This window comes from Siphateles boraxobius, unplaced genomic scaffold, assembly GCF_051911475.1.
Source record: "Siphateles boraxobius isolate OS27281-9 unplaced genomic scaffold, OSU_SipBor_1 25, whole genome shotgun sequence".
Taxonomy (NCBI): Eukaryota; Metazoa; Chordata; class Actinopteri; order Cypriniformes; family Leuciscidae; genus Siphateles; species Siphateles boraxobius.
In genome coordinates this window covers 6666445-6691623 of record NW_027508866.1, presented here as the reverse complement: position 1 = coordinate 6691623, position 25179 = coordinate 6666445, and the positions used below count along the sequence as shown (strand labels likewise).

At 37.5% G+C, this 25179-nt stretch overlaps 1 protein-coding gene across 14 annotated transcripts; it reads left to right on the top strand.

The window, feature by feature from the left end:
• The first annotated feature begins 200 nt into the window (after nt 1-200).
• On the top strand, nt 201-24562 carry phldb2a (pleckstrin homology-like domain, family B, member 2a). Of its 14 annotated transcripts, none has more exons than XM_077242207.1 (18): nt 315-455; nt 5045-5113; nt 7855-8816; nt 10681-11007; nt 13264-13398; nt 14513-14650; nt 15019-15147; nt 15451-15606; nt 15708-15818; nt 16700-16789; nt 16896-17072; nt 17186-17285; nt 17909-18101; nt 18783-18873; nt 18986-19102; nt 21017-21236; nt 21859-21944; nt 22034-24562. In XM_077242207.1, the coding sequence occupies exons 2-18, from the start codon at nt 5059-5061 to the stop codon at nt 22172-22174; spliced, it is 3228 nt and encodes a 1075-aa protein (XP_077098322.1). In that variant the 5' UTR covers nt 315-455; nt 5045-5058; the 3' UTR covers nt 22175-24562. The 14 variants fall into 14 exon arrangements, with proteins under 14 accessions (XP_077098326.1, XP_077098331.1, XP_077098332.1 ...); XM_077242205.1 differs by having other exon boundaries at nt 13261-13398; XM_077242209.1 differs by having other exon boundaries at nt 316-455; nt 4996-5113; nt 16896-17042.
• Nucleotides 24563-25179: the final 617 nt, after the last annotated feature.

Here is a 25179-nt window from a genome sequence, read left to right as displayed (position 1 = left end):
ACCTTATAGGCCTATGTCGACCCATACATTACAGTAAGCAAACAGAAAATTGAGTTAGACTACAACAGAGGATATGAGTTAAATCGGCATGATCAAACTTGTAGAACTTAGATCAGACAACTTCTGTGAGTCAGAAACGTTAAATGCAAGTGAAGTATCCCATGAACTACGTCAATTTGTAATGTGTGTGACTGTGACTCACTGTCTGATCAGCCAAAGAGTTCCATTAGAGCGCGTTCTCGATCAACCAAAAAGCCAGAGTTCCATTGAAGCGCGTCCCCGCCGAGAGGAGGCGTGTCCGTACACACGGCCAAGGTCTTGCCGCCGCACTCACTCACTCACTCACTCAGCATCGCGTCTGTCCTCTTTTGTCATGCTAAACTGGTCGGGCACAGAGAGGACCGACCGCGCATCATTCTCCTCCTGATGCTTCGTCAATGGGACACTAAATAAAGGTTAGTTTTAATCCTTCAACTGCAAACAGAGCTCAAGAAAAATCACCTGGAGCTTAGTGAAGAGCGTAACTGCGTTGATACGATTAAGTTAGGCGTTTTGCATAGTTTCAAAAGAGTTATTGTTAGGAAATACATTTTGTGGACCAAAGTCGGGTAGGGATTGACAGAGAAGCTCTGAGCCGTCGTGTGCTGGTTTTGTTCTGCAGTAAAGTAGGTTAAAGGCATGTTTGTAGAACTTTAGACTGACAAACACGACGTGACGCCAGTGAATGGCGTTTAAACAGAGTCGCGTGTGTGGTTGTTTGCTTTGCGGCGCAAGCGAGCAGATCGTTGATATTTAACTCACTTAATCCCTGTATATTAAAGCGATTAGCGGTGAGTGCAATAGGCTGCCTCAGATTTAGTACTCTCCTAACTTGTTCAAATGTGTTTTTCTGTTTCATGTGCATCCACATTCTTTTAAACACACACACACACACACACACACACACACACACACACACACACACACACACACACAGTTTATAGACCTCTGCAGATAGCTCTAAAATTAATTAAATCTTCAAGCATGGCACTTTTTTTCCCTGTCCTGTCATCACTTTGATTTGGGTCTTTGTGCTGAAAGGCTGACAAGTGCTGCAAACCATCACACAGAATGAATGTGGTTTGTACAGGGCAGACCCGTATCTGGAAATCCCAGAGTTTAGTGAAATTCAGGTTTTTGCAGTATGTTCCCAAGATCATAAACTAAAGCAAGCTGTTAAACTTTAGAGAGCAGTGATTACTCTACGCATGATACCATTATGGAGACATATAGTATGTAATTGTACGCTCCTTCAGTCCAAGACTATGCTGATCAAATGATGTGCTTTAGGCTTGGAGGGAAGGGAAGGGAGGGTTTGTTTGAGAGTTAGTGTCAGTCGGTAATGGAGAGCGTGTGAGAGAGACATTGCAACAGATTTGAGCTATAACCACTTATCATTACACTGCATCTGAAGTACCTCATCACCTCGCTCCAAGTGACTGCATTGTTTCAATAACAATGAAACAACTGCCATGCAACGTCACAGTTCACATAATTATTGACAAATGGGGCAAGATGAAGAATGTCTGGATAAGACAATCAATTTAGCCCTTTGTTGAGAAAAGCCAAAGCTTTCTCAGGTGGCTTGCGATGGTGAACTCATGGTGAAGGATTGTGTCGCTGACAGCGTAAAACGATCCCCCACTTCCTGCGCAGACTCCTCATAGCCAGCCACAGACTGCAGGAGTGGGCTTCTCAGGAGAGTCTGATGGGAGTTTGAATGTTCATGCAGTGTGTTTCAGGAAAAGCCTGTGGGCTTACAGCATGTATTTTGCGCATTGATTAGGCTATTATACATGTGGCAGAAGCTTGCAGTGGTGTTCTGAAATGAGGAAGCAAAGTCCTCACTGTATATTAAAGTTTTTTATTTAAATAAAAATTCATGTTCCATTTACACTAATGTTTACACATTTTTCAGGTTAAAGTGCCCCTATTATGCTTTTTTGAAGATGACCTTTTATGCAGTGTGTAAATAGATTTCTGTTTATGAATGTAAAAGGTCTGCAAAGTTTTAGAGATCAAAGTGCATGGCACCTATGTAACATTGTAACAAATTTGTAAGTGGTAGACCAATCATAACAGTCTTGGCCGTCTGACCAATCAGAGCAGAGTAGGCTCACGGAAAGGAGGGGTTTAGAGAGACTGAATCTTAGAACAGATCGTTTTCACACTCTTTGAGAAATGAGGTGATGTGCAATGTATATTATGAGAAAATTGAAGTGTTTTTTTGACCTTTGATGGATGTAAATCTATTGTAGGAGAGCTCTAAAACAAGTAGGAACCTTTAAAATAGCATAATCGGGGTAGCCTAGAAATCTATACGCACCCTAGCGGCAGCAACATTTTATTTTGTCTAGCAACTATCCTTTGGCTTTCGAGCTGGAAAAAACAAACTCTAGTCAGGCCAATCACATCGTGTATAGAGTTGGTGGGCGGACTTAACATAATGACGGCAGAGATGTGACGGCTCCGCTTGAATTCCCTGCTACTTGAAAACAAAGAAGATGACCTCTGCTGCTGGCGAACAGCGGTCTTTCGAATCAGCTTTGGCCGCGACTCTGGAGGACTTGGAGTTAAGCTTTTCTTTGAGAAAAGAACAAAGAATGGCACTTAAGGCATTCTTAAAAAAAGGAAGATGTGTTCGGAGTTTTGCCGACCGGATACGTCAAAAGTTTAATATAGTCAACTATAATCAACTAGCTCCGCTGGTGGGAAAACACATGGGACTCACTCAGCCTCAACCGTTCGTTGCTCTGGTTGGTTGTAGCGCTGTCCTATTGCGTGCAGAGGGAATTTGAAAGACAACCGTTTATCCCGCCCCTCGGATTGAGGCATGCCAATGGTGAGTTCCCAGACCTAACATCTAGATATGGGTCTGGCTTGACAGGCTATAATAGGGGCACTTTACAAAACAACTCTATTTTGATTTTTAAAGCAACAATGTTATTATTGTTCTATTTATTAAAAAGAAGTATAAATCCACACCAAATTTTTACATCCGTTCCAAAATAATAAATATAAGAACGCATACATTTTTTGTATTTCATGGATATTTTATTTAATGAATTTTCAGCTGTTCTTTTTTATAGTCTACTTAATTTAGGATCATCAGCGATAAAAACGTCATGATAGTCACAGACATAGAGATGTACCTATAATTTCACCCAACTGATTGCTCACAAAAAACCCTCACAAAGCACTTTTTTAAGTAATTTCAAGTTTGGATGTGACATAATAAAGTAGCGATATTAAGTGTCTGAGTTGTCTACTTACTTTTGAAATTATCTGATCGCACCCATACATCACGGGGACGTTTCTTTGATATGCGTGTTTACATCTAAGGCATAATTTTTTTTGTGTTTTTGCTCATCTGCAATACGTCTTTAGGACGTTTCCTGTCAGATGTCAAATAGACGTTTAGAAAATGACTTTAAGATGTTTATGATTTAGAATGTATGTAAAACTGACATCTTGAAGACGTCTATCAGATGTTAATTAACAGACATACGTGTGCTATCTTTCACATTTGCGCATCATTTATTCATTCAGAGCGATTTGCGAATGCGTAATGTGCACAAAAATGAGAGACGGGATAACAGCATAATAGGCCAATCATAGATCTTCGGAGGAAACGCCCCTGGTTTATTGGAGAGAGCTATATTCCATCCTCCTTTTTTTATGTGCATTTTGGGGTATTGCATTAAAATGCGCTGAATGTAAATGCTATGAATTGCATAAATTCTAAAAATACACAAAAAAAGGTATGCCCCCAATTGAGGCATATACATTTTCTTTATATAATAAGAAGAGGTGCATAAACTGATGAAAACACATTCCAAATAAATCCCTTGATGCGCAAAAAAAAAATCCTCAACAGTGGATGTGATTGGATAACTGGACTAACCAGCAGACCAATTTCATCGCACAACATCTCAAATGTTAGATTGATCATTCTGAAATGACTGAGCCAAAGTCTGTTATGAGAATGATTTGCTATAAATACCTACTACTCCCATGCTTGCGTTCCCAAACACCAGGCATCCGAAAGTTTTTATTGCGTTTCGTCTGCGCACTGATGTATGAAAACTTTTACTGATATTTTGCACCAATTTCCCAGGAAGTGACGATTTTGTACTCGGGAACACGTGGCATGAAAGCACTGCTTTATTTGCAAATGTTTTATGTGATATTTCAATTTTGCACCTAAGTTAAATTCACAACTTTGCATGGAACCATAACTAGTGTTTGTTTGTTCAGTCAGACATTTCCCAAAACACTCCCAAATCTGTGGATTTTTCTTACTTTTCACACTTTTTGTTTTTATGTAGGGCTAATTATAATTACTAGATACAAACCCTACACCTAATTTGCATTTTTTATAAGTATTTAAAATCTTTATTGCTTTATTTATGAATAATTTTTCCAATTGAGGACATCGCCACCAGGATATTTTGTCAGTTTAAGCTCACTTCTGGAGATAAAATCAGTAAAGAGAGGGGGAAAGGGAAAAAAAGGGGAGAGAGAGGATGTGCCCCAGACTTAAGGGGAAAATCAGTCTTGTGGATTTAAGTCTTCTGAAAGACTTTGCTTTTGAAGAAACTTCAAACTGGATCTGAAATTTGAGATATTTCTGGATCTGTTTTTTCACTTAATCGAGAGACCGTGTCTCTCTTTCTCTTTCTGTCTTTTTGAGCTGAATTCATATCAAGACATGAAGAGGGGAAAGAGTTTTGTCTTCAAAATACCATAGCTCTTTGTCATTTTATGTAACTTTATTTGGTCAACATAACTTTTAAAATTACTGTGAATGTGTATCATTCTTTTGGGCTTGTACGTCTGAGGCAATGATTTATTACAGCTTAATTTCCTCACCAGTGCCTTGGACTCAAGCACAATATTTTTATGTTAAAATGACTGTGTGTGTGTGTGTGTGTGTGTGGTGTGGTTTCTCCTCAGGGTGTACTCTTTGTCTGGGTAAATCTTTTTTTCTGTTTCAACCACCCAGAAGAGGCAAATCACATGAAGAACATGCTGCCAGAAAAGACTGCAGGACCCGCACTGTCCCTCAGCACGGGTGAGTGACGACTTCTTCCACCCAACCCCCCCGACCCAACCCCCCAATCCGCCCTTCAGCTTGGATCGAATCTGCTGTCTTTTCATAAATGGAGTCACTTGCTTGCAGCCTAATTGGTCCCCTCCATTATCATGCCGTAGACTGTTTTATATACAGGAAGAGTGCAATTCAGTGCCATCTGTTCTGCTCTTCTGCGCTATTTTGTGTTTGTTTGCTTGTTTGTTAAACATGTAAATATGCTCATCAGTCTCAATCAATGTTGTTTACTTTTTTCTAATCACTTTTAAACATTACTTGTAATTTTCCACGAATAGGATACAAAATAGGCCTTAAGCGTTTAATAGTTCTAAACTAAATGTCAGTAAAAGGAGTTGCTTAAACTTCAAAAAAATATTGATAGCCGACTTCAAAGTTCAAACTAAATATTATAGATCTTTTTATTTTCTATTCATTTTAAATGAGGTTTGGGATATGTCTAAATAGTTTAAAACCCAGATTTGTGTACATTTGTAATTCTAGCAATAAACACTAAATATATATTTTATTATATTTAAAAAAAATTTGTAATGAGTAACAAAGTTTAAAATTTCACTTAAATTAGTTCAGAAGCAGCTAAGCTAATTCAGGACATAATATTTATTAATGTATATTTCCCATACATTAAAGGATGCTTGTTGTATTTGTTTGATCAGATTCTAAAATAACTTTATGAGCCTGATAAGTGAGTTAAGGAATATTTTCGGTAATAATATTGAAATGGTGTATATTAAAAATAGTCATTAAAAAAATAAATTGAATGATTCAACAAGTGATTTTGACATGGCATCATTTTAGTTGTATACAGTTAAGAAGATCAAGACTTTGGATGTAGGACAGTCCAAAATAATTATTTAGGGGAAATACAGTCATATTATATATTTAAAAAATGCTACATTTTATGCAGGCTTCATTTTATGTTACATAATGGTTTATCTAATGGATCTTACAAAAAAAAAAGGTTATAGGACCCAAAATGTAATGTATTCTTGGAAAGCGCCACCTCTGCTTTTCTTCTCTCCTTTTCTCTTTCTCTCTCTTACTCTGTGGGCTTTGTGTTGGCTGAGAGACCTTGAGTTTATACAAACACTCATCTTACCACTATGTAGCTGCAGCTGTACAAATGACCTGTTACCTTGTAAGTAAATGACAACGTGAAATCCCATCCATATGGCTCCAGGTCAACCACTTAGCTAAAATGATTTATAACCTAAAACGGAGATAAACATTCTGGAGTACAGGTGGTCCACACGTATGTTGTGTGTTCCCCGACGAAGACCACCACTGCTCCCACAAATCACACTCCGGTTGCGGAGGAGATCCAACCCGGTCCCTTTCCTCTGCTCCAGTGCCAGAAAGTACAAACCCATTCTGGCTGTGGTTCTTCCATTTTTAGGCAATGCATTCCCCCCTAAAACCCAAGCCATCCATATTTGTGTGGGCTGAGATTTGTATGAGAAAGCTGGAGTCAGCTGAGCACATGTTCCCCTTGAACTTCAGCAAAACCTAAAAATTAGCCAAAACACATGTCTGATTACTCTGTTTATTTAGTCAGATTTTGCGAACTTGTTTGTGCTCGTGTCTATGACAACCTTTCCAAACATTGAGCTTTTGTATTAGAACAAGATCGCATCAAGGGTTTGTCATGTTACACCTCTTGATGGTTCCAGTTAAATGCATAACTGCCCTTTTTTTCCCTGATGTAATTTCAGTCTCCATTAAAATTTGCATGCCTCCAGATGTTTCATTTGGCTTTTTTTAAAGACTTTGTGTATATTAAACCTTAAAGGGGTCATATCATGAGGAATCAAAATTTCCTTTGTGTCTGAGAGTCTTCTAAAGCCATACGATAAATTTCACTCTGATCCTTTAAAAAAAGCTAAGTCTTTATCTGCAGAAAGTGAGCTCTCAAACCTCATTGGTTACAGAACCACCGCCATGAACAATACAGTTAGAGAGTTTTAAGAGATTTGAGAGGTCAATGATAAATTAAGTTTGAATTAACGATTAAAATCTGGCTCGATCTTTCAGTAGGTACCATGCTTGAATTTGCACAGCATAGACTGTTAAAAAAGATGGACGACGCACCTTCAATCTCCTCCATTGTAGAAAAGTGAAGCCGCCAATGTGCCAATATGACGCTGATATCTTGGGCTGATTCAGGATACGAGTCTGCACAATAGTGAGCGTGAAGTGGTATCAAGGCTCGCCCACACTCCTGCAGAATCTGTTTGTACAGTTTACTGCAGAACAGCTCATGTCGGTGGGAAATAAACAGTTATAAAAATGTAGAAATTAAAGTTAAAGTTCCAATCTCCTCCCGAAAATCAGTGACTACTTCGCTCAGAGAAGCTATAAATCTCAGCTGGCAATCATGATGTGACCCTCCTGTTTTTATAGCATCAACTAACTAACTAACTAAAACCAAACTTATTAAAAAAAAAAACCAAACACTTGAACTTACATCAGCGTGATTAAAAACTACCTAAAATGACAGAAGCCATCTTTGCAAAACATTTATTTAAAGTGTAGTTTGATTGTTTAGTTTGTCTCACGTTCCATTAGATTACATGAAGAGGGCGGGGTTTATGACCTATACTTGGTCCAGCCATCTTAGGGCGATCAAAACATTTTAGCTTCACTTTTCAGGACTTGTGCAGCACACTTGGTGCACAGGCATAAATTACCTTTTTTTTTTTCACCAGACACAACAAAGTTTCATTCCAATGGCGGCACATTGGTTGGGTCCTGTGTCCGTGGCACACGCTCCAAGGCAGAGCTTCAGGACTTGATGGAGAGCTTGCAGCGCAGGAAGTCCGCTCTGGAGGCCAGCTTAAAGGCTACTTCAGACCGCGGTTACCTCACTTTGTCCCCCCCTCCCAGTCCCCACTCAGCTTCTTCCTATCTACAGGACCGTCCACCCCTTTCTATTCGAGTTCCCTCCCCTTACACACCCTCCAGCAGCCTGAGCATGCCACCATCACCCCACCAATCAGAGCGCCCCATAAGTCCAGTCCCTAGCCAAACCCGTGGCCGGCAACAATGGCAAGACAACCTGTTGATTTGCCATCCTTTAGAAGGACGAAATCCCAACACCGCCAGCTCACTCCTTTCTATGTGGAACGGCTCTTCTTCCTCCTACATGACTGATGCTCTTCCTTCATCCCGCCGAGGTCCAAGTGGTGCAGCCAGCATGCCCTCCAGCCCTCGCTTGGGGCGCAGACTGCTAACACGAGATGGGGAGTCCACTGTTGAACCATTGCTCCGCCAAAGGAAATACTCCACCGGCTCTCTGAATGGCCTGGGGGGACATAGTCGCTCTCTGCCCAGGCTGTATCGAGGAGACCCCCCAATGCTTTCTTTGCCACCCCGGCGTACCACCAAACCACGCCGCAGCCTTCCATCCTCGGAGAAACCACCAGATGTGACTGTGACAGCCAACGTGACCAGCAGTTCTCGCAGGGCCAGCCTTTGCTCTGTGGGATCTGCTCCATGTTTGGATCTAGGAGTAGGAGAAAGGCGGTTGTCATTTGGTAAAGGAGGCCTGGGGCCTGGCATGGGGTCGAGAAGGGGCAGTATCAGTTCTCTCAGTGGAAAAGAAGAGCTCAGAGATTATCATCAGAGACAAAGAGATGAGAGACTTCGAGAACAGGAAGTGGAAAGACTGGTAAGAAGACCTGCACTCATCCAAAACAAACACAACAGGGAGTCTCAACCAGGTTTCAGAATTCTCTGTTAAATCACATATCACATGATAATATTATTGTTTTTATTATTATTGGATTTATTATTAGTAATTTTATTATATTTAAAACTTTGTTCTATTATTTGGCTTTTAATATTATTTTTTATTTTTATAATATAGTATATCATTAATGCCTTTTAATTACCCTTCATGTTATATAATTTTTTTATATTTTATATAAAAAATATAGAAATTATGCTTGTTATAATGTGATATTTTATTATATTATAATTAATATATTATATTAGTTAAAATATAATATAATATATTTGATTAGCAACCTAACATCCTAGCATAACTAACATGGGAGAGGTGCAAACTTGTTAGGTGCCTTATGTTGAGTTTACTTTTGCATCCGGCACACTTTGTAGCTTACTCTTATTGCTCTAAAAAAATACGCTAATCATTTTAAAGTATATCAGAATAAATTCACAGAAATCAAAAAGTAAGGGAGTTTATTTTGTTAATATTGTGAAATATTGTTTGAGCTTTAATTCCCTATAATTCTCAGCCTTGAATCCAGCTTTTTGGCTTCAGTTTGCATCCTTTGAGAGAATGGTTAGACATGAAAGTGTCAAGAGGACTTTGATCTGTGTATTATAAGTGCTATTCACTGGATTTTTCACACTCTTTTTATGTGCTATAGACTTAATGAAATCACATTCGCAGCTAAATCAAAACCTTGAGTGTGTATGAACCAGCTGGTAAACACATGTTAAATTAGTTTTTGCTTTTCACTTAGACCTTTATGAGAACTTGAAATGTTGCCTCTAGGTCACATGATAACTGAGCTAAAGCACTGCAATTGTTGTCAAACCATCTGATCACAGGGGTGTGTGGAGTGAATGTGTGTGTGTGTGTGTGTGTTTGTTTGTCTGTGCAACTAAATTAGTTCCGTTCCACAGGGCCAAATCCCACAACACACTGCTAAGATGGCATCAATGATACAAATCTAAACAGCGCATTTTATGCATAATCTAGTATTTCAAAGATTAAAGTGCCCCTATTCTGTTTTTTGAATATAAGCTGTTTGTAAATGTAAAAGGTTTAAAGAACAAAGTGCACAACCAATAAAGTTATTGTCTCCTAAAAAAAGAATAGATTCTAAACTGCTGAAAAGAGTTGTCTCACTTCCGTAACATACCTGCGTAGGTTTGTAACAAGTTTGGATAATGCCAGCCAGTATGTTCTTCATCGGCTGCCGTCGAACAACATCTACTTTGACCCTCCCTCAAATAATGTAGTTGTAGCTGAGGCCTGGAAGAGTTTGGTTTCACCAATCACAACAGACTGGGCCGTCTGATCAATGAGAGCAGAGTAGGGGATTAGAGAGACACAATATTCAAACGGACTGTTTTCAGATTCAGACTCTTTGAGAAATGAGGTGATGTGCAATTTATATTATGAGAAAATCGAAGTGTATTCGACCCTAGATCCATGTAAACCTATTGTACGAGACCTCTAAAACTAAATTAGGAATCTTTAAAACAACATAATAGGGGCACTTTAACTTCAGACTATTGAGCTCAGTCAGTTTGGTTTATAATATAATGTATCAGGTAGTGCATGATCCACAATTCTGAGACCACTAGTAGAAAAGGCTTTTTTTTAAAACAGAATTTTAAATATGACATTAATTTTATTAATTTACATTAATATTAATTTAGCATCGTAATGTTTTTAAGATTTTTAAACCCCCAAAACACTGTCCATTACTAGTTTCACATAAAAAAAATCCATATCATCAATGAAGCCTAAGACTGTTTAATTTTTCGTTCTGCTCAAGGAGCGCCAGCGTCTTGAGACCATCCTGTCCCTGTGCTCTGAGCTGGGCCGGTCTGATCTGTGCCAGATGGAGACTGATTCGGGTGTCTCAGCTGTGTCGGACCTGCAGAAGATCAACCGAGAGCTGGAGAAGCTGCAGGTGTCTGATGATGAATCTGTGTTCTCAGACTCTGCAGCAGTGTCTCTGGATAGTGGGTATCTGGGTAAGGGTCGGACAGAGATACTGACTCAGAGACAGCGCAGACTCAGCGGACACCGGGAGACCAGGCCACAGTCACCCACCACTAGCCTACGAAGCTCAGCCCCCTCTCCACATCTCCGCAGCAAGGTGAGACACTGCACAGTATGTACCTGAATACAGAAAAAAACATGTACCATTACTGATGTCAAACAGTGAATATCACTTTCTGAATTTCACACAACTTATCCAAGAGCATGTCTGGGTCAACCCAAATTATTAAGAAAAAATCTTATTTGTAGGGCCATTGTTTTTTTTGCTGGTGTTGTGGTATTATTTTTTAGGATAATTAAGTGTATTATGCCCATTACTAAATTCTTAAATTCTCATTACTGTAATGGGAAATAAATTAATGATATACATTTATTTATTAATTTAAAGTGTTTTTAATTATATTTATTTAATATTGTTGTATGTATGTATGTTGTATGTGATGTACCAAATTTAATCTGTTAAATTAATTTTAAAAATACATAAATATTTAAAATGTAAATAAAAAAGCAAGATTTGACTACCCTGTACAGTAAAAATATTAATGTAACTTGCTTATTTTTTCTTTATTTAATTCTGGGATAATTAGGTAAAATAATTAAGTAATTAATTATCTCTTTGTTACTAAATTCTCATTATGTAACAAATTAATCTAATTCTCATCAGTGTAATGTGAAAGAAATCGATATATTATTTAAATCGTAGTTATATATCATTGTTTTTTATAATTCAGCTTTTAAATTCAGGTTTTAAAAAACTTACTAGAAATGATTTTTTTACAGTAGCTTTTGATTTGAGGTTGAAAATGACCATTAATTTCTTCATGATATTCACTCTTCTATTAATTTAGTCTACAAATAATTTCTTGCCACAGTGATGTTTATTCTTACTGTATCATCGCCAGTGTGTTCAAATATAAAGCAGCCTACAACTCTGTATTCAATTTTCCCAGATTGAACTAATGATGCAGTGGAAAGTATGAAGTCCTCTTGGATCTTAAGTATGCAGAACATTTTGGGAATGCTGTGGAGTCTTTATACCTGACACTCTTTGTTGATGTCTGTTTCAAAACATGCACTACGAAGTGAACTTTGACGTTTTAAAACGCTGACCTCACACAGTTTTAAAACAGATTCCGTCTGCATTTTAAGCACCTAAGGTGCAAATTCCAGCTCAAGATGGGGACTTTGTGGGATAAGTGTTTTTCCATTGGATACCTATAATGACATAATGGTGTGTTTGAGTTTAATAGAGTTTCTCAGGAGAGAAGGGCAGTTATTGCCTCTCCTGCAAGAGGAGAGGAACAGGAAATGACTCTATTCCCGTGTGGATTTGCTCTGTGTGTGTGTGTGTGTGTGTGCTCAATGTGCTCAAGACACATGTGACCGTAATTGTTGGAAAGAAACACAGAAATGCAAGGAAAGAATGCAGATCTGCATGTAATTTCTCCCACATTTCTCCTTTTCTCTCAAGCAATATTTAGACTTCATACATGTCCTAAAAAAATAATAATCACCCTGACACCGGTGGATTAAAGGTCATTGCAAAAAATAGCACACAAAAAAAAGTCAAGTTAGGTCTGAGAAACATCATCTTGCATTGTCTTTTTTGCAGATACCACTTGTTTTTTGTATCGAATTAAATGATTACATTCGATTACAATATTCCATATTCATATATATATATATATCTTCTATGAATCTCATATATATTCAAATCCTAAAAGCATTTTAAGGATTTGAATAGACCAATGCTTAAGAGTTTATGATTGTTTCTAGCATGTTATATCTTTGGCAACAGTTCTTCTGACCCTAATTGATGGAGTGTGTAGCTTTTCATTTCTTAAAAAAAACATGTAGGAAAATGAATGCACCTCTTGATGGAAATAACATCAAGAAGTTGCTGATCACAGTTTGCATTTAAACACTGCTGGATATTTCTGGTAAATGTCAAATGCATGGAGATCAGATGCCATTATCAGACATAGGCGGCTCTGTAGTCTTGCATCTGTTGCTGAGCTACATTCCTCTGCAATGTCTCTGAAAAACCTTGTGGCCTCAGAAACAGCCTAGTTAACTATCCGTAAAGAGCTGTCATGAGGAGCTGGATATTCATTTCAGAGTTCAATCCCATGTCAGGTCTGAATGTCTGTATTTGTTTTTACTCAGATCTTCATGTAACTGTGGTTGTGTTTGTTACATCAGTCAAGAAACAATAAACAATGCAGGAGTTCTGAACAAACACTGAATTGCCCAATCATCATCCAGGACTGAAACCATTCATCTTATAAAGTGCATTGTCTTTTAAATTATACCTGATCTCTAATGTTTTTGTGTTTTATTTTTTTTTAAGCAGGTATCTGAAGACAGGCAGCTGAGGCAGGAAGTGACACGTATAGAAGAGGAGAGGATTCAGGTGTTTAACAACATCGAGGAACTTGAACAGAAGATCCGAGATCTAGACACACAGATGGACGAGTCTATCAGAGAGGTGTGTGTGCTTAAAGGAAAAGCTTTGTGTTTTAAAGTGAGGTAACATGTATGATAAGCATTCCTGTAGCTCAAACAGTAGAGGGTGGCGTTAGTAACTCATAGCTCATGGACTCGATTCCCAGAAATTGCAAGCCGTTTCGAATAAAAGCATTTGCCAAAAGCATTACTGTAAATGTCTCTTGCAGACTGATCTCTGGATCTAATGAATTTGTTTATTCTGCAACAGTGTTATTTTAGTTATATTTTTATGTAATATAGTATTTATTCATATTTTGAATAAACTAACTTTTATTAGTTTCTTAGTTTTAGTAAATTATACTATTGTCATTTTAATTAGTTTTTTATTTTTCAATACAGTTCAATTAAGTAATTTTAGTACTTATTTCAATAAGTTGCAAATTAGTAATTAGAGATTGCAACTAGTATTTTAAACTTATTTCAAAAAAGTTGCCATGGCAACGTTTCTAATTTAAATCTGAAGTTTAAGGTAATTTTTCATTTATTTTAGCTTTATTTCAATAACAATTACTACTTAACTAGTTTTAGTTAACAGTAAGGCTGTCCCCAACTGAAGATGTTTCTAGTCAAATAGTAGTCGTTCATTTAAGCCATTTCAAATGCGCCGTTCATTTCAAGCGCACACATAAAGCTTACTGCAAAGCATCAGCAAAAGTAATGATTATGAATGTGTCAGAAAAAATAGCAAGGAGACATTTTAATTGTTTATTAACCCTATAAACCTGAAGGGTACCGCCGGCGATAAATATGTTTAATATGTGTCTAATAATAACACACATTTATCTAGGTTAACATGGCCATTTAAAGTTGCTACTACTAATGTTTGAAATGATAAGCCATATATGAGGTTGATGGATGTTAAGCGAACGTTTGGATTTCCCGCCCGACATACTGTAATTACTATAAGGACCCGCCATTAACGCTGCGTCCCTCACGCGACTGCGTGACATCGCCACTTCCTGTGGAGTTTTTTTTCTGCGACTATCCGACTAACATTTTGGTCGACTAACGTTTAGTCTTTTTAGGGGGTAAACAGTAAGAACACTGTTCTTGAGGAAATAAAGTCAATAAACAGTGTCTTGATCTCTTCTTAGATGGAGGTGGAGAGAGCTCTTTTAGATGGTGAGCAGGAGGCAGAGGTCACTCAGCTACAGAGCGATAAAGAAATGCTGGAGCAGCTCAATGAAAAAATGGGGAACATGGAGAAAAATGCTCAAAGAAATCATACTCAGGTAACCATCAGGTGACAATGTACATGTATAGCTTGAAAAGATTGAAAATAGTATACCAAAACTTCAGAATGAAGTCTCCAAAAAGGCAAAAAGAGGGTCTCATTTATCTACCTTACGTAGTGTGAACGTTTTTACACTGAAATGAATATGTTGGCACTTAAAGTTTAAATTTAAGAAAACATCTACTCCATTATTAGTGAATTACACCCACCAATGTCACATCTACTTACACTTTTTTCCAGTTTACCTCTTCCTTGCTCTAACCCAACCTTGCAATTTCTCTATTTCTCTGTCCATCATATTTGTGTCCATCTCACCACTGTGTGATCTGTATGTGTATGTCATCCATACGCGTCGCACTGCTATAGGACAAAGCCTGGTTGGAGGCTGAGAGAGTTAAAGTAGAGAGGCTAGCTGAGCTGATTTCAGAGCAGAAGACCCAGTTGGACACCTGTCCTGAAGCACTGAAGGAGCAGCTGCAGATTCAGCTATCCAGGGTCAGTCAGTTACCGTGGTCTCCCTCGTGCCTGCTCTCACCTGTGCGGCCAGCTAATCCGTCTCTCACAAACACTTCCTGTTGTGTTTTTTCCTCTCTGCAACAGCTCTGGAAATACCTTTTTTTCTTGTTGGTAGGCCTTTCTTCTCTGTGTTTTAACATACCCAAATTTCCTGAGACTCTGACCTTTTAGTCACTTTTCTGTTTAGAACAATCCTGTGAATTATTGCTGAATGTTCAGTTAGTTTAGTTTGGACTCACACCATGTAAAAACATGCTAAGTGTTGTTGGCTTTTTTTGGTAGGACACTGAAGCTTTAGAAGCGGAAACAAAGCGTTTTGAAGATTTGGAGTTTCAGGAGCTGGAAAAAGAGAGCCGTCAAGATGAAGAGAAGGAGACGCAGACGCAGCAACTCCTCAGAGAGATTGCAGAATATCAGAGATCTGTTGTCACTCGCAAGGTGTGTGTAGATGATTTTAACCTTGGAGTGTTTGTGTGTGGACAAAGAGCTTTTTATAATCATATTTTTCCCTCTGTACACAAAAACCGTTTGCATTATAGGAGAGGCTACTTACCCTGAAGAAGCAGTCAACCCAGATTACCCAGCAGGCACAGCGGGAAAAAGAGAGCTTCTTGAAAGAGAAGAGCAACCTCATTTATATGCTGCAAAGGGTGAGTGTGTGTATGTATATATATATATATGTATACACATAAATGTATGATATATTTATATACAGTGATTATTATGTTTCTAGCATATGTTTGGCAACAGTTCTTCTAACACTAATTAATGGAGTGTGTAGCTTTTCATTTCTTAACACAACCATGTAGGAAAACATGTCACAGCCATATTCCAGGATGACAATGTCAAGATGCATTTGGCTCAAATTGTGAAAGAATGGTTGGGAGGGCCGGGAGCATGAAGAATCATTTTCACACATGAAGTGGATCTTCTGATTCCTGACCTTAACTTCATTGAAAGTCTTTGGGATGTGCTGGATACAGAGTGCTTGTATATGAGCAGAATAACATTGTCAATACAAGATCTTGACCAAAAACCGAGGCACTTCTTGATGGAAATAAATGTTGTGATGTTATTTCCATCAAGAGGTGCATTAATTTTTGTCTTTCTACATGGTTGTTTAAGAAATTAAATCATAAATCATAAACTCTTAAGCATTTGCCTATTCAATTCCAAAAAGATTGAATACGATATCAAACCAAGTTGTAACTGCAAAAAAGATAATATAAGATGATGTTTCACAGACCTAACTTCTCTATTTATTTATTTTTAGCTATTTGACCTTTAATTCATAATGTATAAAGTCACTTCCCATTAAGATCTCATTATAGACATGTTCCACTAACTACAAAATGACCAGATTGCTTTTTGACCTATACATGTGTAGTTTATCATTTGAAACTTGAAATGATTTCTTGAAAATTGCACTTGTGCTATCTATCTTTAGTCAATATATTACACTTGGTTTAATATTTTGCTATCTAATCCAAGGATATTCATACATATTTCATAATTCATAATTCCTCTTCAGGAACGGGAAAACCTTTCATCTCTAGAGAGGAAGTACTCTGAGCTAACAGGTGGTCAGGCATTTCCTCTTAACCCTGTGTCCATGAAGGAGGTATTGCAAACCAAGTCTACGAGTAAAGAAGAAACTAAGCTCAGGAATGCCAAACGTTTTTATCAATATTGGAAGACTATTTTATCTTTCTGTTTGAATATTCCAGCACTTTCGCTCTCTGGAGGAGAGGAGGCGGAGTAATTGCAGTAAAGAGGGCGGAGTTCTGCTGAGTGACAGTGGGATGTCCCATAAAAGAGAGAGGCAGAGCTCTGGAACCTTAAACTCTGCCCTTAATCGCAGTCTGTCTCCCAAGGTCAGACAACAGATACGGCACATCGGAAAAGTATTTTATACAATCTTAAAAGAGCAATTTACGTTTAAAATTTCAGTGTTGATGGTTTTATATGGAAGGGAAGTTTAAATATTCTCTTTTGCTCTGTATTCTTAATTCTGTAGCCTCATATGCCACTGTCTCAAAGCTCTAGCTGTGGTAGTGTACTCCCCCGCACCCTGTCTGTCACCTCCCGGGATCTGGACACTCGCCGCCTGCTCAAGGGTAACACACTGATTCATCTCATGACACTGACATTTCTACAGGTCTACAATTTTACAAGTTTTAAGCATATTAAAAAATAATATATATAATTGTATATATATATATATACATATGTATTATTATTATTATTAATATTTGTATTATTATTATTATTATTATTAATATTTGTCCTGAGAATATGACATTTATCCTTGAAATGTTTTCAATCAGTTTAATAAAAGGAAATATATATTAAATGTATTGTTATTAAATGTTAAAAATATTCACCTTATTTTGCAACACAGAAGCTCATGTTAAAAAAAGGGTGAAGTGGTAAATATAAATTTATTAGTTTAAATATACGTAAATGTAAACTTGTATAGGACTATGAAGAAACATATTAATGATATTAACATCAATAATCCCTCTAATTGTGAAGTTTTGTGCTGTTTCTTTTTGACATTTCTAAGCATTTGACATTTAATTGTATAATATGAATATATTATATATAATATAATTTCCATGTATCCTAGCCCTGATAAATGTATAATATAAATGTGTAAATCTCGAGGGAAATACATTTTTCTTTTAAATTATTATTATAATAAATTTTTTAAAAATTATTTTCTCCTTTGGTCTTGCAGCAGGTCAAATGTATCTGAATGACGAGAGGCAGAGAATGAGTGAGATGTCCAATAGAACGGTGTCTGAGACAAACGTCTTCCTGGATCCATTCCATTACCTGGATAACGGACACAACTTTGACACAATGAGCGTGGACAGTACAGAGAGCCTGGAGACCAGCATTTCCGCCTGTTCACCGGACAACATCTCAAGGTGAGACCAAAAGTTTGATGAAGATCAGGATAAGTCTTTTCTGACCATTCAAATCTTATTTTTTTGCATCCAGTTTTTTAGCATTTAGATGTTACAGATACTTGCTGGAACCCTGCCTTCATTGCTCCTCCCTAAAATAACAAACACAATATTTTTTTACACACACAGACACACAGACACACAGACACACACAGGCATCTAGCAAATATTCACAAAATTGTTTGTTTGGGTGTTGATTTAAATTTTCAACAGCGTTTTGCAAAATCGCTTGATACACTTTAAATGCCACGTTGAAAAGTAACTCTATCATTATATTGTTGGCATTAACATTGTGTCAAGTAAGAAGTGTGTGTATCTGTATTTTGTGATCTGTGAGTTTAAATGCATTTATTACTGTTTATAAGGATGCTGTATAGACAGAAGTCTGCCTTTAAGTAGCCCAGATATACACAGATCCTGTCTGAGGAATTTTTATTGCATTCCAAGGTCGTTCCAAGTAGCTGAACCTTAAGATGCTCTGGAACGCATTGCCAAATGAGGTTAAGGGTTTACACCTCTGATTTTATTGGACAATACATTATTTTTATACTAGATTTTTACTAGAAAAATCTTAAGACCTGAAAATCATCAGTTTAAAACACCATGCCTAACAAAAAGTGTGTGTGTGTGTGGTCTGTACAGCACCAGCACAGCTAACATGGCGAAGATAGAGGAGATGGAGTGCATGCTAAGAGAAGCTCAAGCTGAGAAGAACAGACTGCTGGAGAACAGGGTACATCGCTCTCTTTTTTAACTTTCTTTTCTCTGCTTCTGCATGCTTATCAAAAAAATTCCAATATACGGATTCATGAAATCAGAATGTGTGTTTTCTTTCTCCTCTGCAGGAGCGGGAGATGGAGTCGCGCAGACGGGCTCTTGAAGATGAGAGGAGGAGGAGGGAGGACTTGGAAAGGAGACTGCAGGAAGAGACAAACCGCCGACAGAAACTTGTGGAGAGAGAGGTGAATCTCAGGCCCCATCCACACTACTACGTTTTAGTTTAGAAACGGAGACCTTTTGCTACGTTTGCCCCTCCCGTCTAGCCTGGTTAAAACCAGACCCTTCTCAGTCGTAACTGAGTTAGGTTCTGGGGAAGGTTCATTCACAGCTCACTTCCAAAGGGGCGTCACCAACGGACGTCGCTCAAATGCCTCTGGGCGCAATTTGGATAGACCTAAAACCAATCAGATCGATCGTCATCTTGTAAAGGCCGCCTGAACGTTTGTGATTGGTGCCTCGATTTGGAAAGATTGGAAATGAGCTTGTATGGGGTCTTCGCCAGACTAACTTGCAGAGCAAATCTAAATTTGCCGGAAGTTTGTCTGGGTTTTCCCAGGCTACTTCCTGTCCAGACTTAAACGGCAAAAACGAAGACCTAAAACGGAGAAGTGTAGAAACGCTGCCAACCCCGTTTCGCGTTTTGAATCTCCGGAGGGCGTTTTAGTGAAGACGGGTCAAAACGGACTTTAGAAATGATGACGCAGAGGCTCACGCTCGGCTCTCTGATTGGGTGTCATACAACGGAAGAAAACATACAACAACAGCCTGGACTACCAGTTACGTTAGTGAAAGTAAATTCTGCATTTTACAATACTATAACTGCCGACATGCGCCGGAGGCAAGCTATTATTCCAGCGATCTGTGACTCCATGTGAAGCAGCGGTATCGACCTTACATGGAGCGTCGGTTTTGGGTTAAGCCGGAAAGAACCTGCGCATGGTGGGATCATTTTATCAATGAAGTTGTGGTTCCTGAGGAATGGTGTGAAAACTTTCGAATGTCCAGATCGGCACTTATCAACCTCAGCGAAATCTGAGGAACAGTCAATCTGTTTCCTGTTTACACCGGCACGCGCACACCCAGTGTAGGTGAATGGTCATGTGATCCTCGTTTTCAGTCATTTTAATGTGGACGGAGATCAATTCTAATACGCAGCTAAAACGCTGGTGTGGACTGAGATCGTATTCGTTTTAATTCTCCGTTTCTAAACTAAACGCAGTAGTGTGGATGAGGCCTCAGGGAGAGAGACAAGTGGACATAGAAAAGAGGAAGATTAATCTTACAGCATTTGATGCAATTCAAAACTGATTATGGATGCACTGATTTAGAAAATAATCTATTATAAGCACACACAATGGATAAATAAGAATACATACAAATAAATATTCTAATATAACAATTTTCATTAGTAATATTTGTACTTCTACACCTTAAAACCTACTTCTTCTTTTGTTTTGTTTTTACCAATTTTTGATCGCTTCTTATTATAGATGATGCATCATAAAAGCCTCAATCTATTTGAAGCCAGAATCCAAAATTAACTTTTTGCCATGTCATCACTGTCAGGTGATTTTAGAATTTATCATCCAGAAATGTTTATTTTCTGTACATTTTCTGTGTATTTTGCATCATAATTTGTAATGGGGTTATTTTTGTCCTAAAATTTATGTCTTCCATATTTATTGATTATATTATGATTATAAAATGCTGTAGTTCCAATACAATGCAATAAATGTACCTTTATAATAATAATAATAATAATAATTATTATTATTATTATACATTTTATTTATTGTGTGCTTTTCAGGGTACTCAAAAATGGTTTACAAGAGATACAAATAAAAAACTCAGTAAAGCAGAAGCTTAAAAAAAACAAAAGCAATATAATAAAACCAGTAACACAATATTAATCATACATTAAAAGCTTATTGCGGATGGTTTTAATTTGATGATAATCAACCTATATATATATATATATATATGGGTGGCTGATAAATGAGTGTATCTCTGCCTCTGATCAAATCTGAGAAGAGTGTGTGCAGACACACTCACACAATTTTAAGACCTTGTTTAATTTTTGCCATTTGTGTCTCTAGTCTCGTCCTTTGACGCGTTATCTCCCAGTGAGAAAGGATGAATTTGACCTGAGGGGTCACATCGAAGCAGCGGGTCACCATCCTGAAGCTTGTTTTCACCTAGCCATCACCGAGAAGACCTGCAGGGGGTTCTTGGTCAAAATGGGTGGAAAAATCAAAACATGGAAGAAGCGCTGGTTCGTCTTTGACCGTAATCGAAGGACGTTGTCATATTATGCTGGTAATTACACCGACTTTTTAGTTGGAGTTTAAGCTTTATCAACAGTGTCTGTGGCCTGCTATGAATTATCATAGAATATTAAATGTTTATTTGTAACTCATTTTATATTTGTTTTAAAATGTGCTTACAGTAATGCATTTCTAATAGAGATCTTGCAGGCAAAAGTTCTGAACGGTAGAAATTCAGTTTTTCTTTTTAACCATTCTTCAGTGGTAATTATGAACAGGCCATAGATATTGGATCCAGAATATTTCTTGAATTCCATGTTTTAATTTTTTCCATGGATGACAGTGAAATGTAAACTTAAACTAAAACTATTATCTAAAGATGACCTTGCAAAATAAATTTGCCATGAAACTAGATTACACCACAAGGGGGCAACACTGAGCTGTGCCCTTTAAAGACATCACAGGAGACAATGGCTACGTTCAGCACTAAACCTGCAAATCATGGCAGATTTATCATACAAATATCTGTTACCCACCACTTTTATTTGACAGTTTTACTTGTTTAGCTTAACCTTCGTTAAATTGTATTATTAAACTGTAAAATAATACAATTAAAAATAGGTTGAACTGCATGCTCTCTCCAAAAAAACATAGATGGTTTTATTTTTCTCCAGATAAACATGAGACCAAAATGAAGGGTGTTATCTACTTCCAAGCCATCGAGGAAGTGTATTACGACCACCTAAAGAATGCACACAAGGTGAGCTGCAAAAATGGTGCTCTTTGTTACAATTGATAATTTTTTCCTCCCTTTAATCTTGTTCCATCCACACTCTTATTTTCCATCAGAGCCCAAACACCTCCCTGACGTTTAGTGTGAAGACGCATGACCGGGTTTATTACATGGTGGCTCCTTCCCCAGAAGCCATGAGAATCTGGATGGATGTTATCGTCACTGGAGCGGAGGGATATACACACTTCCTGGTGTGAGCAGGGCTCATCTGTAACGACATAAAACAAGCCCAAAGTGACCTTCACAATTCAGCTGAAAGGATCCGGGTAATGGGTACATTTTCCATGCCTTCCTTTCAGAAGAGGTTACACTTTTATGATTGTCTTTTATCAGGACTGATCGTGAAGAGAGCGTCGACTGTGCATTTGCAGTCATCCAAGACCTAGTTTGGAAAATCTGGTGCTTTACTCACTGCTTCCTGTCCTGAGTTTACATAGGCACCTTTTGGACTTCAAAGGTACCAACTCTTGAATTTTTCACCCCGTATTGTTCACTTCAGGGGTGAGACGTAGAAAATTCCCTCACTGGTCTTCACACTTCACAAACGTGCCAACTCATAACGAAGCTTTGACATGGATTACCTCAAAGAAATAACTGGTCGTGCTTGTTAAAAATGAGACACCGAAGTCAAAGTGTTCCTGGTGTGCCATACAGACTCTAACAAACATCAGGGTATTGTTCAGTTCTGTTTTATATCCAACAGTACTGAACATGAATTTAGAAATGTTATTTCAAATGTTTTTGTGTTAATTGACCTCTATATCGCTATGCAATTTATATTATTCGTTCTCTTACCAAGTGCCTTGCATTTGTCAATATCGGATGAGTATAGCTATATATTTAGCTACAAGACTTGTAGAATGACATAAACAGACTGTTTATTATAAGTGTTTTTTGTACTGACCTATAGAGGGCTGCAGTAATGACATATTTTTGTAGGCCAGCCCAGAAGTTAGCATCCTCCCAGTTCCCTTGACAAAAACACAATAGGATTTGTATTCCATTGGCTTTTTGATTATTGCAGAAAATAAGATGTGACTATCGACTAGATAGTTGTTCACTATCTAAACAACTTTTATGAAATTTGAAAAGCTAAACGTATGCTATAAACGAACTGCATACAGTTACATGACTTTAACATCGCCATCACAAAACTTCCGCAAACTCTTTCAGTCTTTGTATAAAAACATTTTCCCTGAACTTTTCAGTTATAATAGTTTGCAAGAGGGCAATTATAGACACAAGGCTATGTGAGTAATTAGTTTACCTGTCCAGTGCATTACTGATGTATTTTGTGTTGTAGAATCACACATGAAAATGTCATGTGCTTTTGTTCACTACAGACCTTATTTCTGGCATTTAACCAAAAACCCATTAAAAACCCCTACTGACTTGGGAACGATGGAACCGGAAGTGCTAAAATGTCATATCTGGGTTTTGGCTTACACAAATACGTCATCCCTGCAACACACTTATTGTGCCTCTCTGATGCTCAGGAACATTCCAGAAGGAATAATTTAGCACCAAAGACAAGCTGAATTTGTGTTTCAGCATGTTATGAATGTAATGACATTCAGATAAGATGCCATTGAAAAGGGTTTATTTTATTTAATAGATAAAGCTTTTAAATAATTTAGCACAAAATGATTATTATCATAATCTTTTTGATTGAATAGCCTGATTTCTCAATGTCATTGTGTGTTGTACCGCAACTGACCCTCAGATTTGCTTAAAGTGAAATTGAAATGATTGCAGAATTTATTCAGTGCAAGAATATCATTTGAACCCCAAGATGAACATTTAGATTTTTAAAAGTTTTGTTTTATTACCACTGAACAAATCTATATGCATGTCTGAACTTATGATTGTGTATTTGATATTATCTTTTTTTGTTGTTGTAGGAATCAGTATTATTTCATTTAGAGTACTAGCAATACAGAAATGATATGACTATAGGTGTCAAGAAATGCCAAGGTTGTAATTTTAGGTAAAATGAAGGCACGTGTGCTGTCTGAAAGCAAAATGTCTAGTTCAATGGTTCTCAAGTGGTTTTGTTTCAGAAACCTGATTTTCATACAGATTTAGACATCAACCACAAAAGAAATTGGAAGTGTTTTTTTTTCCTTTTAAAATTTTGGTTTTACCAAATGATGTGCACTTTTAAGAGTAGTTGCATTTTATTTGTTTTTTTCTCCCATACCATCATCACAGTTAAGAACCACTGATTTTTGAAGACCAAATTGTCTTGTCATTCTTGCAATCATGCCTGTCATTCAGCCTCATTATAACCACATCTTTTCTGGCAAATACTTCCACAATTTCATCAACAATTTAGGCCGTGAAATGAATTAACTGTAGTTTGCCAGCCAAAAGATCAGTGTTGATATGCACTTTGAGACTGAACAGAATTTTAGAGGTGCTTTTTCAGCTTTCACTCAGTAGACACAGCAAAAAGCGTTATATAGATCACAATAACAAAAGTACTTATTTAAAATGTATCATGATACTCTTATATTCACCTGTAAGCATGTTATTTTTAGTTCATTTAAAATGTGAACCATAATAAAATCATATGTTCGGGTAAACCATATGTTTTTTTTTGAAAATGATGACATAACGTTGGCTTTGAGCTGTATGTTTGTTTATATGTATGCGTCTTTGTCATGTGTGATGAATAACTGCAGAACAAAATGAAACATGAATACATTTCCATCCCGCCTCTCACACCTTCTCACGTACTGTTCACCCAGAAACATGTGATCAAGTGTGATACAGTAAATTCATTACAGCTAGAATGTTCAGTACAGCCCATCTGTCACATACACTACATACATTTTGGATAGATACATTTTGTTAAGTATGTAACGTGAGTCCATTTTAGAACATCCTTGCCTCCTCACCACACCCCTCTTCTTCCCGGCCCCCCATTGGCTGACCTAGTGAGGTTGCCATAGCGACGTTTTTTTCAGTGGAGCATGGATAATTAGCCAAACATCTAACAGAGAACGTCTTTTCACTGGGGGAGTTTGTATATACACCGATAGGGAATAAGACACATTCTGTTGTTACGACCTGTTTTAAAGTGTCGAGAGTTTATGACAATCCATCCAGCTCGCATTGCTCATTATTGTAAAAGGAATATGATCTGAAGGGTATGTAATATCAGGCAACATAGAAATATGATACCATCAGAAGATTTTAA

Bases quoted from the DNA above. Each gene is read 5' to 3' on its own strand.
- phldb2a (XM_077242205.1), top strand. From the start codon at position 5,059: ATGAAGAACATGCTGCCAGAAAAGACTGCAGGACCCGCACTGTCCCTC. The intron at 14,651-15,018 runs GTAACCATCAGG...GCACTGCTATAG, and splicing joins CTCAAAGAAATCATACTCAG to GACAAAGCCTGGTTGGAGGC. The intron at 21,945-22,033 runs GTGAGCTGCAAA...ATTTTCCATCAG, and splicing joins ACCTAAAGAATGCACACAAG to AGCCCAAACACCTCCCTGAC.